General features: G+C 38.3%; 2 protein-coding genes across 2 annotated transcripts in view; both read left to right on the top strand.

The window, feature by feature from the left end:
* Window positions 1–14,171, top strand: part of FREM1 (FRAS1 related extracellular matrix 1) — a 57,640-nt gene extending 43,469 nt beyond the window's left edge. The window contains exons 29-36 of the mRNA XM_054003898.1: window positions 208–357; window positions 1,554–1,792; window positions 2,509–2,556; window positions 2,818–2,976; window positions 3,168–3,293; window positions 3,964–4,079; window positions 11,274–11,359; window positions 12,811–14,171. Of these exons, the coding sequence (XP_053859873.1) occupies window positions 208–357; window positions 1,554–1,792; window positions 2,509–2,556; window positions 2,818–2,976; window positions 3,168–3,293; window positions 3,964–4,079; window positions 11,274–11,359; window positions 12,811–13,010 (1,124 nt within the window). The 3' untranslated portion in view covers window positions 13,011–14,171. The remainder of the gene's footprint in view (window positions 1–207; window positions 358–1,553; window positions 1,793–2,508; window positions 2,557–2,817; window positions 2,977–3,167; window positions 3,294–3,963; window positions 4,080–11,273; window positions 11,360–12,810) is intronic.
* Window positions 14,172–22,927: 8,756 nt separating this feature from the next.
* CER1 (cerberus 1, DAN family BMP antagonist) lies at window positions 22,928–24,460 on the top strand. Its single transcript, XM_054004201.1, has 2 exons — window positions 22,928–23,455; window positions 24,167–24,460. The coding sequence occupies exons 1-2, from the start codon at window positions 22,928–22,930 to the stop codon at window positions 24,458–24,460; spliced, it is 822 nt and encodes a 273-aa protein (XP_053860176.1).
* Window positions 24,461–24,751: the final 291 nt, after the last annotated feature.

Below are 24,751 nucleotides of genomic sequence, written 5' to 3' on the forward strand. Positions count from 1 at the left end.
CTTCAGCTGAATCATCATTGTCCAGGAACAAATTCAAACTTAATGTTATTTGGAAGAACAGCAGGAGTCCAGTCAGTCAGTAGGAGCACAATAGCATACACAATCTACTCCACTCTAGCTGCAGACATGTTAATTAATCTATTTCTTTGACATCCTGATTGAATGAAATAGCACTTAAAGAGTAATTAAAATGTTTATTTCTGTTAGGAGTGTCAACCAAGGTGTGGAATATAGCAATTACCTATGACGGATTAGAGGAAGATGATAAAGTCTTTGAAGTGGTTCTGAACTCCCCTGTGAATGCTGTTCTTGGCACACGGACAAAAGCTATAGTGAAAATTTTGGACTCCAAAGGAGGTATTCTCTTTTAATTTTTGTGACTAAGAAGGTGGGACAATCTTGGCTGAGTAGCTACCTATTTTCAACCACAAGTTGTTCCTAACATTCACCATTAGACCATACAGCCTAATTTATTTTTATAGAAAACAGGCTCGACAGTTGCAGGCCCTTTATTCTCTCACACAATCATATGCATCCTCTTAGGAAACACAGCATGAGGTAAGCAACAAGTACAAAATGAGAAAAGTGCGAGGAAAGAAACCACTTTTCATAACAACATGAGTTCAGTTCACATTTATTAAAGTGGGAAAAATTTGTTTTAGATCCATTAGATTTTTTCCAGTTATTATTTAGTTGTTACACACCCTCTAAAAGAGATTTACTTTCTTCTCAAAAAAGAAATGTAGCAAATTAACCCATCTCTTAGCAATATATTTTCCAATGCTTAAAAGCACAGTCCACAACTTCACAGCAAACAGTTTAGTCTTTGAAGACTGCATTATCATTATGTTTTTCAGTGATCAAATGTGGTGTGTCTAAAATCAGACTTAAAAGGAGGCACCTGTAGAAACAGAAACATCGGAAAACTGTAGAAAAATAGAAATAACTAGAAAAGCAGCTGCATCCTCTGAAGAGACCACTGAAGAGTGTTTTTTCTTCTGGTGTTTAGTGAAACAATATTTAAAATATCCACATTGCAATGAATTAGGCTTCATGTTACAAAAAGCCCCTTTAAAATTTCAGATTTGTTTTCTCCTAAACATTCATAGTGTAAATCAGGACTTAATTGACGCAGTGACTTCATTGAAACAACAGTATCCTGGATTTCCAAGAAGAAGCTTCTCTGGGTATGGCGGAAGTATCATCAATGGTAGCTAAAGATACCTGTACATTCATGGCCAAAACCCCCAGCACTTTAAAGGCCAGTATAAGAATGAAAGCTTGTGTTTTCAGCAGATACGTGGTTGAAATTCTGACCTGTGGGTAGACAGATGCATATCACATATAAAATCTTACTTATACAGATAGTAGTTGCTGTTATAGTCATCAATAACCCCAGAAACAAAGGTGACTGAACAAACAGCAAATCAACTACTTCAAGTGAAATAATCATTAAACTTTTAAGGAGAAGCTGTTTATGTGCCCATGTCAACATGACCAGTTATTTGCTCATGCAGTTCGAGCTGGCCATCTGCTATTTTTTATGCTTTCAGGTCAATGTAGCTATTCCCGTTCTTCTGGCCAAAGGAAGCATGACTTCTGGGGGAGAGGCACACTGTTTCCAGTTTCCTCGGGCTCCTCATCACCTTCCAGGCCTGGCAATGTTTCCTTGGAAGGGATCCCACTGCCTCCTTCCACAGGGATGAGAGAGCATGGAGGGGATCTGTGGCAGGAGCACAGCTTGGCGAATCGGTCAAGGACCAGGCTGAGAGTAATTGGAAATGGCAGAATAGTAAGACACTTCTGTAGTTCAGTGATGGACTGATTTGTGAATTTATTGTGATGTGATATCTTCATTTAACTGAAATTTTTGTAGCAATTCTATCTGACCACATAATAACTATAAGCTACGTGAGTTTGCTCTGAGTCAGATCTGGGGGCTATTTAAAAAAAAACTGTAAGGAAAAAGCCAAAAACAAACCAAACATTTTGAGGATCCATGTATGCAAGAGAGGAATAAAATCCAGACTTGGGGGAGGAAACAGGCATGGAGCAACTTCAGCAATTATGAAACTTCTAATCTTATAAAAATTATGGGTAAATTAGAAATTGGTGGAACCAGGCAAAGGTATAGAAGCTGTACATATGGTATTGAAGTTATAAAACTGAAAATACTCTTAGCTTAAACAGGGAGTAGTTATTTAAACCTTGCCCACTGATTCTCCTGCTTAAGCTATATTGATTTAGCTAGGTATTTAGTAACTTTCTGCTACTGTGACTTTAAAAGTTACTGGAATCTGTTTTTATGAACACTGAGCATTACACTTGAAATTTGTGCTTTTTAATGGCTCCTTTCATAAATGATATGTTTCTATACTAAAAGAGAAAGAACTAAACCAAGACATGCTCTGCATGATGTACAATCTACTAGTAAATGTTACATAAAGACTTCTTGTTTTTATAATACATGAATATACCCATCTCATTCTGCTGTTCTACATTTTTCAGGTTCATCCCTCATCTGTGTTTAGAAATGAAACAGATGTTGTTTTCAAAGTAAGAGTATTATGGGTATTGGTTGGACATTTCCATGATTTCTTTCTGATTCTGCTCTTTCCAGGCTTTATCACTGTAAATGATTTGTTATGTCTAATATTTTATTTTTCTATTTTTTCTTTGGTGTAATTTCCCTTGATTTACGATAATTTGTAAAATAATTAATTTTTATTATTTTTAATTTAGTTTATTTAAGAGCTGCTTGTATGTACTAACCCTCTCTTTTCCTCTCCTGTTCTTGTGGGATACTGTAAAATGAAGTATCATGGGAAGATATCACTCAAAATAGAGGATGACACCTCCTCTGCTGAAACCAACAAGAAGGAACAACCACAGATAAATGTCATCTCCTCTAGGAAAACAGAAATACCACTGGCTGATAAGGCAGAACTTGCAGCTGAACCAAGATCGAGACATAAGGTGTGAAACCTTTATTTCCACGGGCATTTTCACCATCTGTTTTCAGTCATGTTGTTTTCCAAAACTATTTAACACCTAGAAGAGTTTTCATGGCATCAAATTTTAATATAAGACCTAATTAATCTGTTTCATTTCACTTGTTTTATGCAATTATTTTCCTTCAAATGTTCAAATACATTTTCTCTTTCCAGGACTTTTACTCTTTTCAAAAGGCTTGTACACCCGATTTAAAGGGTCTCTTGCATTATGAAGAAAGCACACAGAAGTTATTTCAGTGTGATGGGATATCATGGAAATTCTGGAATTCCCAAAGCAAGGTAAAAATGTAACCATGTGTAGGTATCTACATCAGAGCATGGAGTCTGTGATTGGTGATATCCTAAAGCAGAGGACCTTCCTGCAACTGTTATTTACTTGGACAGGGCATAAATATTATCCAGATTCAGGTTTGCTTTCAGCAGAAATAAAGGTTTCCCAGGAATATGATGAGGACTTGACTGCTGCAGTTGCCTTTCCTCTCTGTCATCCACAGATGCTCCTGGACAAACTACATGAGCTCTAGTGTTGTGGTGCTTGTGACGATGGGGGCATAACACAGTCAGTGAATGAAGTCTGTGGGAGAATAGGTGAAATTTAGTAAAATAAGCTTACTTAGGTATTCTGTAAACATACATTCTCTCCCACCTCTTAATTCATGCTGAATTTTGTTAGTGCATTCCCTGTACAGAGTACAGGAGACAGAAAAAGGTGTCCAAACTAATACAAAATCTTTAGGGGATTTTTGGAACGGAATCCTACCATCACCATTAAAGCTACTAATTACAAATTGTAGGATTCTCTGTCAGGCATTTATTTAAATATTTTAAGCAATGCTGTCACTTTATTTATAGACACCAAAGTTCATGCTTGGTTTAATTCTGAACACTAGTGCACAGACTATCTGTGCACAGACAGAAGTCTGTTTTACCTCTTCCTCTTTTATTTTAGGAGGTAACTATGAAGAAATGTCCCTCTGGATGGACTTATCATGAGGGCAGCTGCTACTTCCTGGTAGTGAATCACAAGGTCACCTGGAACACTGCTGCTCGGGCTTGCAGAGAACAGTAAGAGACCATCATGCACTGGCTGTGCAATGCTGAGCTGAGCTGAATGCTGCTCTTGAGACCAAATTTATTTGGATAAGCCCAGCTTTGGCTGTTCTGCACAGCCCCCCCAAAAATTGCACAAATCCTGCGATTCAAATACAGTGGACGATAGAAATATTAGTCTCATAATGCTTCAGGTGGTGATGCTATCTTAATTATAGCATGAATTCCCAAAGCTGTATATCTGCAGTGAGGATACCTTCCTAATGGGAGAGTTAGTGTGGGAGAAGAGAAACTCAGAGTCAGTAGAGACTCAGAATTTAATCTTCTCTTACCCACTTCCTTGGCACTACCTCATCTTGATATAGCAATAGTAAAACTTTGCCAGCTCCTGTGTGCCTCACTGTATTTTTCTGAAGATGCAGTTTTGAAGACTCTGTAACTACTTGAAAACTTTTTCATTCAATTTAACAGTGCATTTCTGACTTTTTAAGGATATAATAACAACAACAACAATAATAATAGTTGTCTCAAAGTAGGAGATAAAAAAAACCTGCCAGTCTTATTTTCTGGATACTTGCTTCAAGATTTTGGCTTTAGGGGTATTTGATTAGCACTGGAAAAAATGTTAGCCATGGTATCATGAAGCTTGTCCAAGGATAGGCATGCTCTGTAGTTTGTCCTGAATTGTGAGCACCAGGTTGAAAACCAATCTGAAAATTAGGAGGGGCTTAAACAAACTTCTCCATTACTCCAGACCTCTCCATTACTCCAAAGGAAAATTGAAACAGGGAAGAGTTGGAAATTATAGAAATAGAATATATTCCATAAGTAGTGGAAAGACATGCTGAACAGTGAATCCTGGCAAAGCGTGCAAAACAAGCACTGATTCATTCCACTCAGTTATGCCAGATTATGTTGTCTTGGTAACATGAAAAGTCTTGATACCACTACCTCCCAGCTGATGGAAGATATTCTTTACTAAAATGTAAATGTTATGTCCTCTTGTGAGCTGACCCCAGATATTATATTATTACTTGGTTTACTTACAATTTCAGCTCCTGAAATTTTTTGTTATTATCTGCTTTTATTATGCTACTTGTTAACAAACAAAGCTAAAAATTGTGAATAGTTTTATATTTTTTTTCCTGAAGGCTTCAACAGTGAATTGATCTCTTGGAACCATATGTGACTCTTTCAGGAGGTGTTTCCCATCTTCTAAAAGAATGTGGTCCTTGTGACCCATATTTTTGTAGGTGGTAGGTTCTTGATAGTTTGCAATATGGATATTAAATTGAATAAAAGTAAATAATTGTAAATGACAGTAACTAAAGGACAGTGTTAAAAAAACTACACAGAAAATCAAGGCATATCACTGAATCCACAAGGAAATAAATCCTAGGGCAGTGCTAATTCAATTGATGTCATACTAGCATAGACTAAGGAAGACTTATCCTGGTAAATGGAGTACTCCTTGCCTCCATCTGGAACTGATTTACAAAAGTACATCTCCAGGAACATGCTAAAATGTGGTACAAGAACATATTACATTTTAGTTTTTGCTTTTCCCCAGCTCCTCTGACAATCATCACCACCACTAATTGTGGTGTTTCAGTTATTAATACTGATTCTGTTGATATTTAAAATGTTTCCAACAGGGAAATAAAATTACCATGGTCGGTCCTCAATTTTCAATAGTTCAACAAACTAGATATTAAATGAAAATATCAGAATTGACTTTCAGTAAGTCAGCCAACTTCCATAAAAAAAAGAATAATTTTTTTACTACTACAAAAATGCCATAATTTTAAGCCCCTATTACTTTGTCTTGCTAGATTTTTTCTATTATGCAGAACAGGGAAAAGATCCCAAGCATTGTTGAAGCTGATTCACTAACAGTCTCCTGCCCTACCCTTTTTGAGACAACCTTGCAATCTTGAGCTGATGAACTTGGGAACAGGCTATACAAAAAGTATACAGAAGTAGGCAGGTTGAAAAGTGTCTGGAAAAGGGCCACAAAGTTGAACAAAGGACAGTAAAGCCTGCCATGTGAAGAAAGAAGGCATAGATGAGCCCTTATCACTGTATTTTGGTATTTAGAGGGTGGCTAAGAAGAGGATGGAGACTTCCTTTTTACAAGGAGTCAATAGAAAAGATGAACAGCTACAGGAACAAGTTATTCCTGGGAAGATTCCAAGTACACACAAGGGAAATATTTTTCACCATGAGATCAGCCGTTAGAAAACTCTCCCCAGGGAGATGATAGATTCCCCAACATCAGACACATTTAAGGTTTAGCTAGACAGAGTGCTGGCCCATCTTGTCTGGACTGTCCTTTTGCCAAGAAAGGTTGGAACCAGATGATCCCTGCAGTTCCTTCCAACATGATAGTCTATGATTCTATTCCATCACAGTAATGCTATCAATTTATTGTGTTCTGTTGTCTGGACATAACTACATATACATGGGCTAATGCAGGCCTATTTGAGTTTCTGTTGACATACATTGTATCCATCTGTTACAGATGGTATAACTTTTCTTTAGTTTCCATGTGCAGAGGCAGGAGCAGACAAAAGTATGTGCTTGTCTTGACACAAGTTTCTATATATCAGTGTTAAACTGGGGATGGGGGGACAGGAAAATCTCAGTTAATTGCTGTGAAAATCTTTCACTATTTCTAACCCTTCTCTAATTCATTGGAGAGAAAGGTGGTTTAAGAACTCATTTCTCTAGCTTTGTTTGTATGCATGAAGAGACTCTTGGCAATGTGAAGAGAAGCATCTGGGGGATATTATGGCTGAGTGATCCCACAGCAGTCTGATTTAGAAGCAATTTTGATGATTTATGCCACAGCTCTTGTTTATCCAATAGGAACATGTCCTCCCCAAGGGCCAGTACAGCAGGGCTGACTTGTGTGTGAGATGGTTTCACTGCTGCCACTGAAGGGATGGAAGAGCTGCGTAGACGGAACCCACAGTTGTGAAGTTTGCCTTGTTAGTCATATTATATCTTTATCTTCTTTTGAAGTTGAATATTTAATCAAAGCTCAAATACTATTTAATTTCAGGTCCTTTACTGCTAGCTGTGTAAGGCAGGACATGCTATTTTGTTTGATGGTACTATATCAGCTACATGTGGCCTCAGTCCTTGGGAATTACAGGCAGAACCACATCTAAAGTAATAGATTAGATCCTTCATGATGGCTCAGTGTTTCCTAGTGTAAAACAGGACAGCAGCCCTCTTCTAGTACAGGTTCTCTAAGTGACAGGTTTAACTCATATTACTGTGTGTGACTCCAGCAGAGGGATCCCGGTACCTAGAGTAATTTTAAAGGCCTTGTGTATGCTGTCTGGCTTTCAACTGCCAGTCTGGAAGTGCAGGGCTCCTGCAAGCTCTGCGTCATGTCTGCCACTCTCATCTGAATGTTCTGAATGATAGGAGGTGTTGTAAGCAACACTAGACACCTATTTCAAGGCATCAGAATAACTCCCTAGGTGACCAAACAAAAGACTGAGATAAGCGCAGTCTTTCAGTCACCCTCCACACCCTTCAACATCAGTATAGGACACAGATTTACTACAGCAGTTCAAATAAAATGTTATGTTCCATGGAGACCTTCATACCTAGTCAAGTGTGCTTTTGCTGATGTCAAATTTACCAAAATGGTACAAGACTCTTAAATGTATCAGACAATTTAAGGGAAAATCAGTAAAGTCTTTGTGCTAAGTATTTTCCGTGCATTATTTCAAAGTCAATAGCTACCCAAAATGTTTCCTTAATTTGTACAACTGCTCCAAGATAAAGGATACTCTTGAATCAATAACAAAAATTATAAAGCATGCAGGAACAATTTTAAATGGATGGTTTAGCACAGAAAAAAATGATGTGTGGGTTTGTTGTGGCTTCTTTTGGTTGGTGTTTGTTTGTTTTTTGTTTTGTTTGGGTTCTTTCCCTAATAAAGCATTATAACCCCTTATCTTGACTAATTTACATTAGGAAGTGATAGATGCACACTCCATAAATAACATTATCTTGTAATTTCCGGTGTCTGATCCTATGCCTCAGGTTTCAGTGAGTAACATCGTGGAAGTGCTATGTTATTTCAGTGCTATATTCTTTCAGGATGGTTCTCATTTCCCTAAAATATATAACCCCTCTGAACAGGTATAACAATTAGAACAGTTGTTGTCTCTTCAGTAATGTGTTTCTGAAGCTGTACTTAGAAAGCACTCCTATAGAGAAAAGATTAGATTACATTATAATTATTGTAGTGCTTTCACAGTGATGAAGTCTCTCCCTGGTACATGGATTGAAGTATGAAACTGTTGTTGCTCAGACTATGCCTGTATGTCATAAAAGATAGAACAGTTACTGACACATATTGATGCTTTTTGGTTTCACATCTTCAAGAATAATCAGAAGATATGCTCACCTAAAGTAAATTACTTAGTTCCTGGGTTTTGAGTGTCCTTAAGCAGAAGCCAGAAAGAATGTTCTATTTTTGTTCTTGTTCACCTAATAGTGATACCACAGAAACTGCTGTGCAAACCTCAGGTCCATTTGGTCAGTGCAACCACAGTCACTGGGAGGCAGACTGGAATCCAGCTGCTGAAGCAGTTAACCTGGGAGGACACCCTGAATTAACTATGCCTGCTTTCTTGGACTCTGTCTGTAGAAGAAAATGGAGTATGAAAATTCCCAACAGTCTTTGTCAGTGTAACAGCTTCCTAGCTCACTGGAGATTCCGTGCCTGGCAGATTGGCCCAGAAGGGTGGAAGCCTGTCACCCTTGGGACATACAGCCTGATGGGAGGCACAGCTGAAGCCCTGCAGACACCTTCACTGGGTGCAGTTTTGGGGGCCTCTACCACACAATCAGGGTGCACAATCCTGACCCTTACCAGACAGTTCTGAGGCTGTTCTGCCACACCTCTAGGTCAGGAGAGTGTACACAAATGTCAGTGTGACCCTTTCCACTCTGTTCTCTGGTGGCCTGGGAACTCAGAATGCCCTGATGGGCCTGCTGTTACTGCACAGTGCCTGCCCCAGGGCAGCTGTGATTGCACAGCAAGGGCTAACACCCAGCTGACCTGCTGGCCTTGGCAGATCCACCGTCCAGCATGCAGCAGAGGGCAACTCCATCCCCTGCTGCTTTGGTTGGCCTGCAATGATGATGGAGAAAGACTTTGCAGCAGAAGTATCCCCCCTCAGAAACACAATGAATTTATTTCATATCCTGGCCCTGTGGGCCCAGTCTAAAGAATGGTCCAGATTTTGTACAGTAGGGACTGTGCAGAATATTGTGGACTACTACTTTGAATTCTTCTCATGTAAATTTTTCCTGCTTCTCTATTTTGTGTGGCATCATATGGAATCCATGGGATCAGTACTCTTAGAAGACATACACGGCAATAACGGGAACGGAGCTCCACACATGGATCTCTAACTAGGCAGCATGCTTAATGGTGGGCTTTCACTCTAACATCTGTTTGTGGTCTCCATAGTGAGCTCAAGTCTGCCTGCTTCAGGCCTGGTTCCTGCCCCAGCTCTTAAAGAAGACAGTTGTCATTTCATCTGGAGCAATAGTGATCTTCTGTCTCTGTTATCTGGCAAAAGCAACATAATTAGTAAAAGCTATTTACTTATTCTGATATTAGAAAAGTTTTTTTGCTCTCTTAAAATGTTTTTATGAACAGTGTTGTTTGCTCTGGCCCTATCAGCTATCACCCAGGATATTCTGGGAGGCTGAAGGGGTTGGCATCACTTTTAGACTGAGTGGCAGTCAGAAATACGGGACAAAAGAAATGTCAGCACCAGAGGTTCAGCATCAAAGGGATGGCAACACCAGGTGTGACATGTAAAAAGGTGATATATCAACGCAGACACAAAGATGGATAAATAAGAAAGTGGAGCCACTGATGGCTGACAGTTCCCAGCAAATGTGAAGAAAGACATTTATCTCTTAATGTCTAAAGATTTAGCCTGATCTCTAAATGGCTTAAGAGTAGCCTGCTGGTGCTTGTATGTTTGATACTGGTTGGAAGACTTGTCAGTGGCAAGGCCACTCAGTGGCTAGGGTTTGCAAATCCTCCTTTGGAGCTGGTATACTATAAGAACAAATGCAGAGCAGAGCATTGACTTAATTAAAAAATAGTCTGCTTTAATACAAACCACAACTTCTCTCTAATCTGAACTAAATGTTTAGTCACTGCAGACAACCCTCTGAAGAATGCGCTGCTTTTCAGATACCAAATTTCTTGTGATGAGCAACTGGGGGAATCCATGGGATACCTGCATTTACTGAGTACAGGTTCATAGGAGAATGAAGAACCAGAACATCTCAGCTGACCCCCAAAATTGAAAAGGGTGAAAATGCAAAAAATAAAGAGCTGGGATAGAGGGAGAGGAAGGAAATGGAGGAGGGGAATGATGTTAACAGCCTGAATGTTGATTTTAGAGGATGTGTGTGTAACTGTGACAGGGGAGATTTATATTAGATATTATGAAAAGGTTCTTCACTCAGAGGGTGGTCAGGCACTGGAACAGTCTCCCCAGGGAAGTGGTCACAGCACCAACCCGACAGAGTTCAAGAAGTGTTTGGACAGTACTCTCAGGCTCATTTTGTGGTTCTTGGGGTTGTCCTGTGTAGGGCGAATAGTTAGATTTTGATGATTTTTGTTGGTCTCTTCCTACTCAGGACATTCTACGATTTTGTGATTCTATGATTACTTCTCAGAACCACAATACCACTTAAATAAATTATTCAAAACTTCAGTATTGTCAAAACATGATTTTAAAAAGATATCTCCTGCTCTACTAGGAAACAAATGAAGTTGTAGCCATCTTTCAGTGGCTTGGATTTCAGTGTAGGAAGTTTATTATTTTATGGAAAATAAGGTATCAATAATTGTGCAAATAGTTTAAATCACAGTATGAGTACGAGGCACATATTTCCTGTATACATTTCCTTCAGTTGCCAAGTTGATTGAATTTTTCTGTTAGAAAAACCAGACTAGGACTTTCTCCAGTAATCCACAATTTTAGGACTTCATCTTCATGTAATTATTCTTTCATGCCAGTAAGTTGTGATTTTCCTTTGTCTTATTATTTATATGCTTTATACTAGAATCAACACCCATTGTTGATAAGTTGATTGAAGCTGTCTCTCACTCTGTGGAATGCTGATTGCTCTGCCCTCTCTTGTTGAGCCTAGATACCTGGGGAGTCTAACAAGTGTGGCTAATGAACAACACATGCAGTGGCTGTGGGACTTCAGTGGGAGGATGCCCTTTTGGATAGGCAAGTATATTGGCTGCAAGCCCCCCTCTGCAGATTGCAGTTCCTGTACACATTGAAAAGCAGAAACTGCTGCAGCAGTTCAAGCCCAGTCTTCAAACGCTGTATTGTCCTCAAATTTCTGCTGCTTTTATTATTTCAGTGCAAGGCATAAACCAAAAGCCATAATGTATCTGGCTACTTTTAAAAGTCTTTATCAAAAAGGTGTGTTTATCATGATGTCTATTGCTGAGCTGTTTTTGTCTTGAAATCTTGAAATCTTGAAATCTTTCTTGAAACAAGCTGATGAAAATAGTTCTTGTAAATTGCAAAATTGCAGCAAAATTGCAAAATTGCAGCTGCAAAATTGCAGCTCCTACAATTTTGTTTATCTCATCTTTCTTTTGACTGTTCTTTTATTTATCCCTAATTTAGCTTTTTCTTTTGTTTTGTTTTAACTTAGATAATTATTTGGGTTATTCCTAATTTAATGGCATCGTCTTGTGTTAGAAATCTTATGAATTATTTAGATGATAAGCTAAAGAACATTTCACCATATAATTTCAGATCTAGCTATTTCTTATTAGGCACTTTACATTTAATGAGAAATGGAAAGAATTTGCATGGGTCTTCTTAGTACCGCCTTTCTGTGAATGACTGCCTTAGCTCATACACTAGTGCTACTGCTTTTTTTCTAACCCCTCTTGTTTCTGCTATACTGTCCTCAGTGGTGTTCTTTTTCTCTGATTCTGAACTGCAATTATCAGCTCTTAGTAATTTGCTGAGATGGACCTACTAGGTATACTAAATTAATTTCAAAAAATACAGTTAGTTTTGGATCATGTTTAATGGTATCATAATTCTGTTAACTTAAAAGAAATAAACTTGTTTGACAATGATAAAGGCTACAAGATTGTTATGCCAATTTTCTTATTTTGGTCTCTCCTAAGAAGGCAGGTCATGTCTGAAATTATGCCATGCCTATTGGTCTCAGTAACTCAGAGGCTAGGGGAAAAGATATGTTTTATATTGTACTAATTAACACAAACTAATTCTACAACTGTTAATTTAAACAGTGTAAATCAGGTCCACAAAGATCTGCAGAATTTTATATTCAGAAGAAATCTGAATGCATCTGATGCTGCCGAGACTCCTTGCTATTTCAAGTATCAAAAGAAAAACCTGTGAGGGGATAGACATGTAATAGATGAAAGGGAAAGAAAACATTTTAGATACGCACTATTGCAGAAAAGTGTACTTTCCTTTATTCATATGGCACTAACTGTGATTCAAGTGGACTAATTAAATCCTAAATTGTGTTTTGCTTGTGTTCTATCAGATGTTTTCTTTTTCTCTCAGCATGCAACTGTATGCATTTTTTAATGAAGAACAACTAATAGAACAGCATGACTCTCTTGGCATCTGGCTCCAGTCACAATAAACATCACTAATTTGGTCTTACTGATTTCACACAGGCTTGAATGACCAAGTCAATCCCGGACATTGGGAGTGGAATGGAGGAGAACCTGTAACCTACATAAACTGGAGAAGAGGCTCTTACCACTTTCCAGTGAGGGGAAGAAATTGTGTATTTGTGCAGAAGCGAGGAAAATGGCAGGCAACTGACTGCAAGAAGGTCAAACCAAACAGCTATATATGTTCAAGAAAGTTGTAATAGATGGAGGATACCTCTGAAAGCATACAGACATTCATGCTATTTCAGTTTGTTAGCTGTGTTAGAAAACCGTTCTAATTATCAGCAAGGCTTATTTTATATGCTGCCAGAGGTGCAGATGCACTGGCCTCTAATCAGAGGCATATAGAGAGATCAGCCGTAAAAACTAAGCCCAGGTTAAGGTTTTGAAATCTCGCCAAAGAGTTTGATCTGTCACTTACCCATATGTATTTTTATACCAAAGAGCCTGGTCTCAAGGCTTTAATCACACTTCCATGTAAAAGTACTTTTTCTTTAAAGAAAGTACCATGCCAGTTGATTTGCTTTGCTCTTAAAGGAAGGGTTATGAACTGCAGTTTTACTCTGCATTCACAAGAAGAGGAATACTGCTGGGGTTGGAAATGAGGGTAGACAGTTGTCTAAAACCAGATCTTTTGGGTGATGATGTGAGTGATGTCACCCAAACTGGAGTTTCTTTGGTGGATGCCCTAGAGCATCTTACAGAAATACCAATGGCTGGACATTGCCTAGTGACAGAGTACCAACAGGAGCAAAGCCTTGTATTTCTTCTACCTCCCAAGGTCAGCTTTGGAACCTAATGGATCTGCCCACACAGAGTTGCATCTGTTTCACATTCCTAAGCAAAATTTTTCTTTTTTTTTTCTGGAACTGCAAGATGGTACTGTAATTTTTAGTGTAATTAAATAATGGGACATCTCTAAATCAAATGTTATAGCAAATGATGATTTATTTAAAAAAATGTAAACTTAATCCTAGGATATTATCTGGGGATATTCACTGATACATGAACATCAATAGGATTTATATGTGTGCATAAACCAATGTAATCGTGGGACATATTTTGCAGTAAAGCAGCTATGGCTTTTGAAAAGTATTAATCCAAGTCCTTATTAGGGATTTGAGGCTTTTAAAAATAATTTTTAAAAATCCAGATTTATTTCTAATAAAGGCTTAAAACTCAGCAATTAATAGGAAAAAACCAGCTGGCCAGAACTTATTATTTTAGAAAAATACAGTTGCACTATAAGCGTTTTGTTGACCTGTCAAAAGTGTGTTTTGGATATTTTTACTGCCAGCCTTAAAATTAAAAAAAAAACAACCTAACCAACCAACCAAAAAAAAAAAAAACCAAAAAACCAAACCACCAAAAACCAAAAAAAGAAACAAAAAAAAAAAAACCCAAAAAGAAATAAACAATAAAAAACCCCCAAAACAAAACAAACCCCCAAAACAATAAAAACACAGAAAAACCCAAACAAAAATTAAATTAAGATCCAAGCACAGGCTTCCTAGAAAAAAAAAATTAAAGCTCCTCTCAACAGGAGCCAGTGCGTGACAGTTGGTTTGGAAGTGAGTAGGGTGAATTTGCCCTGTACCTATAAACTCTCATCCTTCCCATCTGCCTGCCTGCTGCCAGCAGTTGATCCCCCCCCTTGCTCGTCTGTTCAGCCAGTCTCTGGATCAATTTTGCAACAGAGCTGCAAAACCTCCTTCTCAGGTTCGTCATAGCAATTTCTCAGTCCTGCAACGGACAGACAGAGCAGAATCATCTCTCCTCTCTGAGCTGAAGGACACTGTTTCATGGGTTACATCTTCCTCCTCTTTGCCTTTGTCATGCATGGGTTACTCATCCCTCCTCCTAGCCTGTGACAAGTTATATCAACATGTGAGCAGCTGAACAGTCTTTGTATATAGGAAAGAACCTCCCTGAAAGGATTGCTGCCAAATAAATATGAGTGCATTGCAGAATCAGAGAAAAAACATACTGGGGACAGAACCTCCCCAGCTTTTTTCTTGCTATCAACAGATGCAGACAAAATATTTCCAGGACTTCTCTCAGGTTTTTTTTTTTTTTTTTTTTTAAGGTAATAATTATGAGAAGTTTCCAGAGACTTTTGCTAGACAGAAACTCCTTTGTTTAAGGAGGTCAACATAGATATGCTACTTGTCTCCAAACCAAGTACTGCTGAATACCTGGTTTTAGACCTGATTTTATTCCTGAAAGTTTTCATTACAGAAAAAAAAAAGCATCTATAAAGCACTCTCGGTATCTTTTAGTGGTGTGTTCTGGAATTCCATGGAAAATTGACTGAGACATAAACTATTATTTCTTTAGAGCCTTTCTAAAATAAAAGATGTAGAATTTATTGGTGCTAATTTGATAAAGCCAACTGAGATTATTCAAATACCTCTTCCAATTATTTAATAAATTAATAATATCAACAGAGTGGGGATTTTGACAAAGGTGCTTGTTACTTGATCAGTAGCTAATAAATGACTCACACTGTCTGACACAACAGTGACCTCAGGTTTGGTTTTGTGAGAGTAGAGGAAATTTTCCCTTTTCCGTACTTCATTTGAACTACTTTAAAGTTATTCCAGCGTATGAAGATTTTTAGTTGTGCAAACTGCATGAGTTTACTGGCTTAGTTATATCTAACACAATACACTAATGAAACTAAAATTCTTATATTGCAGAGCATGTATATTTCTGCCCTGAAGGGCTGCTGAATTTTTCTCCAATACAATTAACTGTTCTAAACATCTAATAAATTTTATTTTTCCTGCTCTTAAATAGGTATTTTTTCACAGATCTTTACATCTTTTATTTTCATTATTAGATACTGGAGTTCAAAGAACAAAACAAATCAGAGAAAGCACAAATAATTTTTTTTTTTCTGTTGACATAGGAAATTATGGCTTCTGAGAAGTTTAATAATGGATGGGTCTACAGCTCCTAATGAGGAGCTTTGGGGATTCTTTCATCTTCAGCATTTTTGAATTAGGGTCTGAGTAAACTCCAGGAAAAATGAGTATTTAGGGGATCAGCAGTACGAAGAGTATTTCAAAAGGCTGAAAGTAAGAAAAAGGAGCATGTAAATTCAGGTGTTCACATATGGATGCCACATTTTCTGGATAACAAAGGATTTACTTCACTAGAACTATCTATAAAGCCATACCCAAGAGCAACAGAACCAAGATGCTAAGTGAAAAGAACCTAGCAGTTACCTTAGATTTCTATAAAGGAGTGGGCTGTAGGAGCACTGTGTGTGCTTGTCACTTTTAACCACATTCACTCCCTGACAAATATCTTTTAAATATGTCAGTATTTCAAACAAATTTGACAGGGAGGTAGTTAACTCAAAGCCAATGATTGTGAAAAAAATGGATAGGCCACAAGTCACAGGAGCACTTATTCTGAACCAAAGTATTCTAAAACACTTGAATTTTTACTAACTTTATATATATCAAGTATTTAGCCTGAAAAACATTGGAAAAGTTTTCCAGATCTTCTTGCTACGCATGGATACTTTATTAAATGTCTTCAAGTCTTTATTCACTCAAATTATAAAAATAACTTTGAGAGAATTATGCATAAGATTCAGTGAATACTTGTGATTCTGCATTATTGACATCACAAGATTGGTGCTATGGTAATTCTTCTATTCTATATATTGTCATGTTTAACTCTGTAATTTGTGTTAATAAAAACCCCAAAATATACATTGGTGAATATGGATTTCTTAATTTCAAAATTGCACAAAAACTTATTTTCTAGTGATAAGAACTTTAGTTATTAATACAAATAATAGAAATTTATAATATAATGATATAGTTATAGAAAATTATACATTATATATTATATATTAATATTACATTGTTTATATTTATTTATAGTTATTAATATTTTATATACTTTAATATAATGATATACAAATATAGATAAATAATTTATATTTACAATATACCTGATGTTTGGCCTAATCAGCTTCTGAATTCAGTTTTTTCTTCTGTTTGGGCCTGTTCTTGAGTGAATACTATAAGGACATTTGTACCATGACTTTACACATAAAAGAGAAAATGCTGTTTATTTGGAGAAATAAATCTAAGAAAAGATATAGGTCTGTAAGCAGATATACAAGAAGGAGAATGAATCCAAACAAGACTGCCAGTCTATAAAAATGAATTTTAATATGATTCCTGATTTAAAGAAGGATGTGAAAAAAGACCGTGTCCCTCAAAAACGTCAGTCTACTTCAGAGGAAATTCCCTTGTTACCTTATATTGACTGTAGTATGGATAACTCTGCTACCCTGTGTTACTTAAATACTGTTCTCAGTATCAGTACACTTAAATGATTTGAACAAAATAGGCTCTTGTTTTCAAGGCTGTTTTTTTTTTTTTTTGGCATTGAGGTAATGTATTGTTTTCAATCAGAAGTAGTCCTAATCACCAGGATCTAATAGGAGGAATCCCATGGTTTAGAGGTATAGAAGACAAGGGAGTCCAGGAGAGCGGGTCTGTATTCAGCATTCCTGCCAGCTCAAGACAAATGTATCCCCATGAGTAACCCCAGACCCTGGAGGCAAGAGAGGAAGGCTGGCAAAAAGAAAACTTGCCCTTGGCCATTGAGGGTTTGGTTAGAGATTGGCTAGGCAGATAAAACCCCAAATCTATGGGCCCTGATGCAATGCACACACAGGTGCTGAGGGAGCTGGCAGATGTTGTTGCTAAACCCACCCTGCATCTTCTTTGAAAAATGATGGAGGAGAGGTGCCTGTTGACTGGAGGAAAGCCAGTGTTACTCCCATCTTCTGAAAGGGCAAAAAAGAGGACCTGAGAAGCTACTGGCCAGTCAGCCCCACCTCCATCTCTAGAAAGGTATTGGCACAGATCACTCTGGAGGCCGTGACCAAGCACATAAAAGAAGAGAAGGTCATCAGGAGTAGTCAAGGTGGACTCACCAAAGGCAAATCATGTTTGACCAATCTGTGGCCTTCTGTGATGGCATGGCAGGATGGGTCGATGAGGGGAGAGCAGTGGATGTTGTCTACCTGAGCTTCAGCAAGGCTTTTGACACTGTCTCCCATAAAATCCTCATAGGTGAGCTCAGGAAATGTGGATTAGAGGAATGGACAGTGAGATGGACCAAGAACTGGCTGAAGGCAGAGCTCAGAGGGTCACGATCAGTGCAGCAGAGTCCAGCAGGAGGCCTGCAGTCAGTGGTGTTCCCCAAGGGATCAGTATTGGGACCAATCTTATTCAACTTCCTTGTCAATGACTTGGAGGAAGGGATCAAATGCACCCTCAGCAGGTTTGCTGGTGACACTAAAGTGGGGGCAGTGGCTGATCCACCTGAAAGCTCTGCTGCCATTCAGTGGGACCTTGATCAGCTGGAGGGATGGGCAGAGAGAAACCTGATGAGGCTCAACAAGGGCAAGTGCCGGGTCCTGCACCTGGGGAGGAACAGCCCCAAGTGCCAGCACAGGCTGGGGCTGCCCTCCTACAGAGCAGCTCTGTGCAAAAGGACCTGGGACTGCTGGTGCATCACAAGCTGTCCATGAGCCATCAGTGCCCCCATGGCCAGGAGGGCCAATGTCATCCTGGGGTGCATTGGGAAGAGTGTGATCCTCCTCCTCTACTCAGCCCTGGTGAGGCCACACCTGGAGTGCTGTGTCCAGTTCTGGGCTCCTCAGCACAAGGGAGACAAGAAGCTACTGGAGAGGGTCCAGTGGAGAGCCACAAGGATGATCAGGGGTCTGGAGCTTCTCTCTCATGGAGAGAGACTCTGGGAGCTGGGACTGTTTGGTCTGGAGAAGACTTGAGAGGGGATCTCATCAATACATAGAAATATCTCAAAGGTGGGTGTCAGGAGGATGATGCCAGAATCATTTCAGTGCTGCTCAGCAACTGGTTTAAGTACAGTGACCATGAACTAAAGCACAAGACATTCTACCTCAACATGAGGCAGAACTTGTTTACACTGAGGGTGGCAGAGCACTGGAACTGCTGCCTGGGGAGGCTGTGGAGTCACCCTCTCTGGAGAGAATCAAAATCCACCTGGATGCCTTCTTGTGTCACCTGCTCTAGGTGATCCTGCTTTGGCAGGGGACTTGGACTGGATGATCTTCAGAGGTCCTTGTCAACCCTAATGACTGAAAGGGTGATTCTGTGATTAAGAATCTGGTATGTGAAGTATTGCGTATAATCAGAGTGAACAAAAGAATATAGTTTTATGCATATAGAAGAAATTTTATGGGAAGTTTATATGTATGTTTATTTTAACTAAAGAAAGCTTGTGTGCATCTTCCTTGGATTATATTACAAAAACTTTGGTGGTGGTGTCAAATTCGTCAGTGAATAACCTGTCTCTCTCAAATTATTCACAACAATCTAGGAAGATGTAGCTTCCTGAAGTTTTTGCCCAGACTCCTTTTTCCCTGTCCCATAGGTTTTCTCAGTGTCTTTCTCCCTGTCCCATGCCTTAGCAATCTGCTGCTATCAATTACATACCCAAGAGGACTCCTCAGGCTGGGTCTGGAATTGGATATACTGTCAATTAGGCAGTACCTACGTGCCAGTACCATTCAGAGACAGAACCACCCATTGTGTCCTGTGTATGTACCTACAGCCAGGACAACATGGTCCAATACAAGTGAAAGGATGCTCATCCTAGACCCAGTGAAGACATAAAAAAGCATTCTAAAGTGTGAGTGCCTTCATTTTGGCTGCTGTATGAAACTTAATGCTGTTCTTAGTTCTGTTGCCAGAACACAGAAAAGAGACTGAGAAATGTTAAGAGGAAAACATAAATGAATGGAGAAAGAAATGGTGCAACAGAGGAGTGGAAACACAGGGTAGTTCACGATGAAGAGTAACTAAGGTTGGAGGTACAAAACTAAACAAACCTATTCCCTGTTCTTTCATCTCATACCTTGTTAACAAACTCTTGGTTTTAGAATTAAAAATTTCCCATGAGGCCTGTATGTGATCTGCTTCTGTGAAACTCAGTAAAACAAAGACCACAGATGGCCTTCTTTGATAAGTACAATTATTGGAGAATGAACTGCATAGTGATAATTCATTAGTTCTGAGGTCTTCATATGGAGTCTGTGAAAGATATATCTGGATACAAGTTTGTGTTGTATCCAGATGTGTTTTGAAAACTACAAGATATTGAATTGGACTGTATATATAAAATCCATCTAAATGATTTTATTATCAATCATGGTATGATGAGTCTATTTAGCTCAACAGAAGGCAAGTAATTCAAGCACTGCCCAAGCATTATTTTTAGACATCAACTGGCAGTGCAGATAATGTCCATTAATGACTGAATAAACCCCAGCTTTGAAACAAATGAATAATCCCATTTTGCATTTGCATAGCACTCATCATCTATAGACTTGACAGTTTTAAAAGGATGGGCAAACATTCACAGTGACTATTTCTAGTGAAAACAGAATGTCCTGAATAAACTGCTACTATGAAAGCAAACTAAAGCCTGCTTGGAAGACACTGCTGCATATAGTTTTAAGATTTAATAACCAGAAAACAGTGAAAACATGTTATGCTTATATGAAAGGGTAATTGGGCAGGAAAATAAGTTTTCAGAAAAGAAACAACATTGTGTTTTTTTTGTAGAAAGCTGAGATTAGGTCTGTTTGGAACATAATGATTATGTGCCCAGTCCAATGCCTGTAGTCAATTACTAGTCTATGCAGTCAATGTCACCACAAAGAGACTTGCAAATGCCTGCTATTTTTAACTTCAGAATGACTATCTGAGCTTGCTGTCTGAGCTGAGACACCTTCCTGTAATGCATGCAGGCTCTTGCCTAAGCAGAGAGGCTGAGGAGAGACCTGCTACCTCTACATGGTTATATGGGCAGCCACCTTCAAAACGGATTATGGTAGTATTTAGATACTGAACAAACCACGCCCAGATGTACCACGTCCCATATCTTACCAGTTTTGCCTCTTGGAAAGCAGTCATAGCATATTATTATAGGCATGAAGGAACAGTGTTAGACTTTCTTAGCAGAACCAGGCATGCTGATTTTTGATCTCATCAGATCTTTGGTAACACCATCCTGACCCCAGGAATTAGAACTAGCTCGACCTAGAAGTGAAGAGAGCTCTTTTATCAGCCTTTGGGTTGCAGAGCAGCTTGCAGAGTGACTTGCTGACACCACTTTGCTTCAGTCTTCTGAAATCTTCTACCCTTCTGTAAAATAATAATTTGTGCATTTACATCTGACGGTCTCAAAGGCCTCTCTTCTTGCTGTATGTTACAGGACAGAACAGTGTGTACCAGGAGTGGATTCTGATCTTGAAGAGGTTTTTTCATTGCCAATGCACTACAATGTAACATTAGCAGCAAAGCATCTCTACATACATGTCAATATGAAGATTTCTATACATTCCTTGCTAACAGTTACTCTGCCAGTAATAATATAACCCAGGGAATAACCCAGGCCAGTTTAGTTTACATAGTCTGGGAAGCCAAATCATTCCAGTTCTACAATTAACTTAATTGTAAATTAATTTCATCTTAATTTCATCTGTGCGTTATCAGGTCATCCTTAGATGACCTGCAAATACATATCTTGCTTCAAAAAGCCAAATTTCATGTTTGAAAGGCATTGCCAAATGTGTTAGATTCTCTGCATCAACATAACACAATATAATACAATATAATACAATATAGTACAATATAAACATAGGTCTGAATCAGCCCAGTCCTTGGGCTCTTCAGCAACTAAAACAGAAAGGAAAAGAAGGAAAACTCAAAATTTAATGTTCTTGTCATTGCTGAATAGTTTTGAGTGACTGTTACCAGTACATATCAGATACAAGGTATTTTAGCTACAAAAGTCAACTGCTTCAGTTCAAATTATTGGCGAACACAAATATGGTGTGTGGATTCAAAGTGCAGCTTGAGGCAAGAACTTAATTCCCTGAAAATTAAAGTCAAGTAATATAATATATCTAGTACACACAATTTTTCAAGAATACAAACTTTAGAGTCTACTGATAAGAGTTTCGTAGAAACAGGAGTGTGAAGATTAGTGTACCTAAATGGCAAATTATCTGAATTTATTTTTTGTATTTTGATTAGTATCACTATTTGCAATGTTTATTGAAAATAACTTTTTCTTCTCCCAAAACTTTTCTCTATATGCTGTTCTGGTAGATTATTTTTTCTTACATGTTGCATAAAATGATAATTACGCAAAAGATGTCTGTTTTAAGGTCTAGTAGTCTTTAGGTATTTCTATTGAGACTTTGATAGCTAGAATCATAAATATCTATTTTTAACACATTTTATTAAATATTCATTTATCATTATCACTTTATAGGATGTTTGGAGTGGCTTTGGTGCCTGAACAGGATGTGGCATTGTAAGATAATCTTTGAAAACCCAGGAAGCAGATTTTCTTCACCTTGAGACTTTCTGCTCTGTGCTGGTGACATGTCTGCACTCCAGCTGCAAACCTGCTGTGAGGAAGATGAAGACAGGGCTAGTGCTTCCAGACTGATTCCTCTGACTGTCTGAGCAGCAGTCTGTTAGTCATGCAGTCAGGTCATACCCCAAACCTGAAAGTCCGAAGTTAGACTTAACTTTTGAAAACAGTCTCCAGATTGAGCCTACTGTTTCAGCAAACTTTAATCAGCTTGCCTTTTCCTATTGTAATGAAATAACACTGTCCCTGTTTTGACAGTCTCTGGCTGTATGGAATGGAAAGTCAAAATAAACAATGGAGACCACACTGAACATTCTAATACACAACCTCAAATGTTTACTTAATTCCTCAGCCTAAACTAGACACCTTATTCAAACATTTCCTCCTGTTGACTCTATCCTCCACAACATCCTGAGTTACTAGATTTTAGATAGGAGCTTCTAATACACATAACTCAGATTGAAAGCAGAGTTTCATTAGCACAAACTTCCCTATCATAATTGTAATCTACAGTAAATGAATGCAATTAGCCCCACCAGGGTCTCCCCCGAGCCCTCCTCTCCTCTGCCATAATCTCTTCTTGTATAAAGCTAGCATACTACATTCACTGCAATAGCAGCAGGTCTACAGGGTAGCCCTTTCCAGGATCATGTCACTGCTTCTCCTTCAGATGTTAGTACTCTCATGTCTTGGAGCCACAGAGCTACAGAGAAATTCACAGCAAAGGAAAAGCAGCAGGCCATTTCAGCACTTTCTCTACCTGAACAAAAATCTGTTTGAAAGCCAAAGTTCTCCTGAGCTGGTAAGCGAGAACCCAGTAGGAGCTGAAGAGACCCTGAAAGTACCAAGCTTTTTTGTATCAATTCCACAGACAGCATCTGGAAGTGAGAAGAAAGAGGATAAAAAAATGTCCAGATTCATACTTCCCAGTGCAGGACTCCATGCAGACCAAAACCCAAGAACCTGGGTTTCATCCAGAGATACCTCTCCTGTGGAAAACCTCTCTCCACCCCATTCTTCCAGCAAGAGAGGGTCTGAATTTCCCTACAGAAAAGATGCCAAGAAATTCTGGGACCATTTCATGTTAAAGAAAAATTCAGCATCTGAAGAGGTTGTCCTGCCAATCAAGACCAATGAAATGCACCAAGAAAACTGCAGAACCCTGCCTTTCACCCAGGTAAGAACAAGCATCCAAGATCAACAAACACACCTTTCCCTTGGTCTCTTGTAATCAGCAATTAAAGGGAAATGGGTTATTTAAGTGGCTTAGTCAAATGGCTTCAGAAAACTTGCTCAAAATGGCTGAAAGACTCAGATGAAAAGTTTAGTCTGATGAGGCAACTAAATTGCAGCACTGGAAAGCCGCAGATTCAATTTTTATAGAGTTATTTATTATTTTTATGCACAGATATTTAGACATGGTCTAAACAGGCAGGAAATTGATATGTAATTATCCATCCAATTAATATACATCTCGACTGTTTGTAGATCTGAATTATGATCTCTTTATATATATGTATGTATAAATATACATATGTATGTGTATACACAGACACACACAGATGTGTGTGTGTGTGCATATTCAGACTCTTAGGACAAGTATTTACAGCAAAAGCTGGTTGTTCTCTTACGCCTAAGCAAGGATTTTTTTCTCCTGTATTAATTATAAAACTGATGCTTATGTCTAATTCTGTGCTAAGAATTTCAGAGAACTGGTAAATTGTCCCATGCATAGATGAAGCCATTCTGTCACATTGTAGCTTTTTTCCTTTTTTTTTCCTTTTTTTTTTTTTTTTTTTTTTTTTTTTTTTTTTTTTTTGCTCATGCCTTCTAGCAAATTCCATGGGCCATTTCTGCATCAGAAACATTAAACTGCTTTCTGTTTCAGGGTGTTACTCATAACAGCTGTGAGAAGGTGACAGTACAGAATAATCTGTGTTTTGGAAAATGTAGTTCTTTTCATGTTCCTGGTTCAGAAGATCATCTTTATACCTTTTGCTCTCGTTGCTTGCCCAGCAAGTTCTCCATGAAGCGCCTGGATCTCAACTGCACTGATTCTGTTCCAGTGGTCAAAGAAATCATGATTGTAGAAGAGTGTAAATGTGAAAGTCGGAAGATTAAAGACCCTGTGATTGGATCTCTACTGTCAGACTTGTATGAAAATGTACATGAGCACAATTAACTTGCGCGAAGTACCTCTTAATTGATCATAAGAATTTACAATGAAAAAATTCAAACAAGTTGTCATCACTCTAGTAAAAAAAAACATTAAAAATGTAGACTTTCTACATGATCTCTGTTTCAACAATAATTTTACCTAAAGTGTAACAAATGTTTCCTTGCAGCTGTTAAGGAAAATGAGGTAAAATTACTGGGCTTATGTATAAAGGTCTTAATTTAACAAGGGAAAACTTTAATAATTTTTTACCCTTCCTATCATTGTTTCTAGGCTTCTACTAACCAAAGACTGAAT

This window comes from Vidua macroura, chromosome Z (genome assembly GCF_024509145.1).
Source record: "Vidua macroura isolate BioBank_ID:100142 chromosome Z, ASM2450914v1, whole genome shotgun sequence".
Taxonomy (NCBI): domain Eukaryota; kingdom Metazoa; phylum Chordata; class Aves; order Passeriformes; family Viduidae; genus Vidua; species Vidua macroura.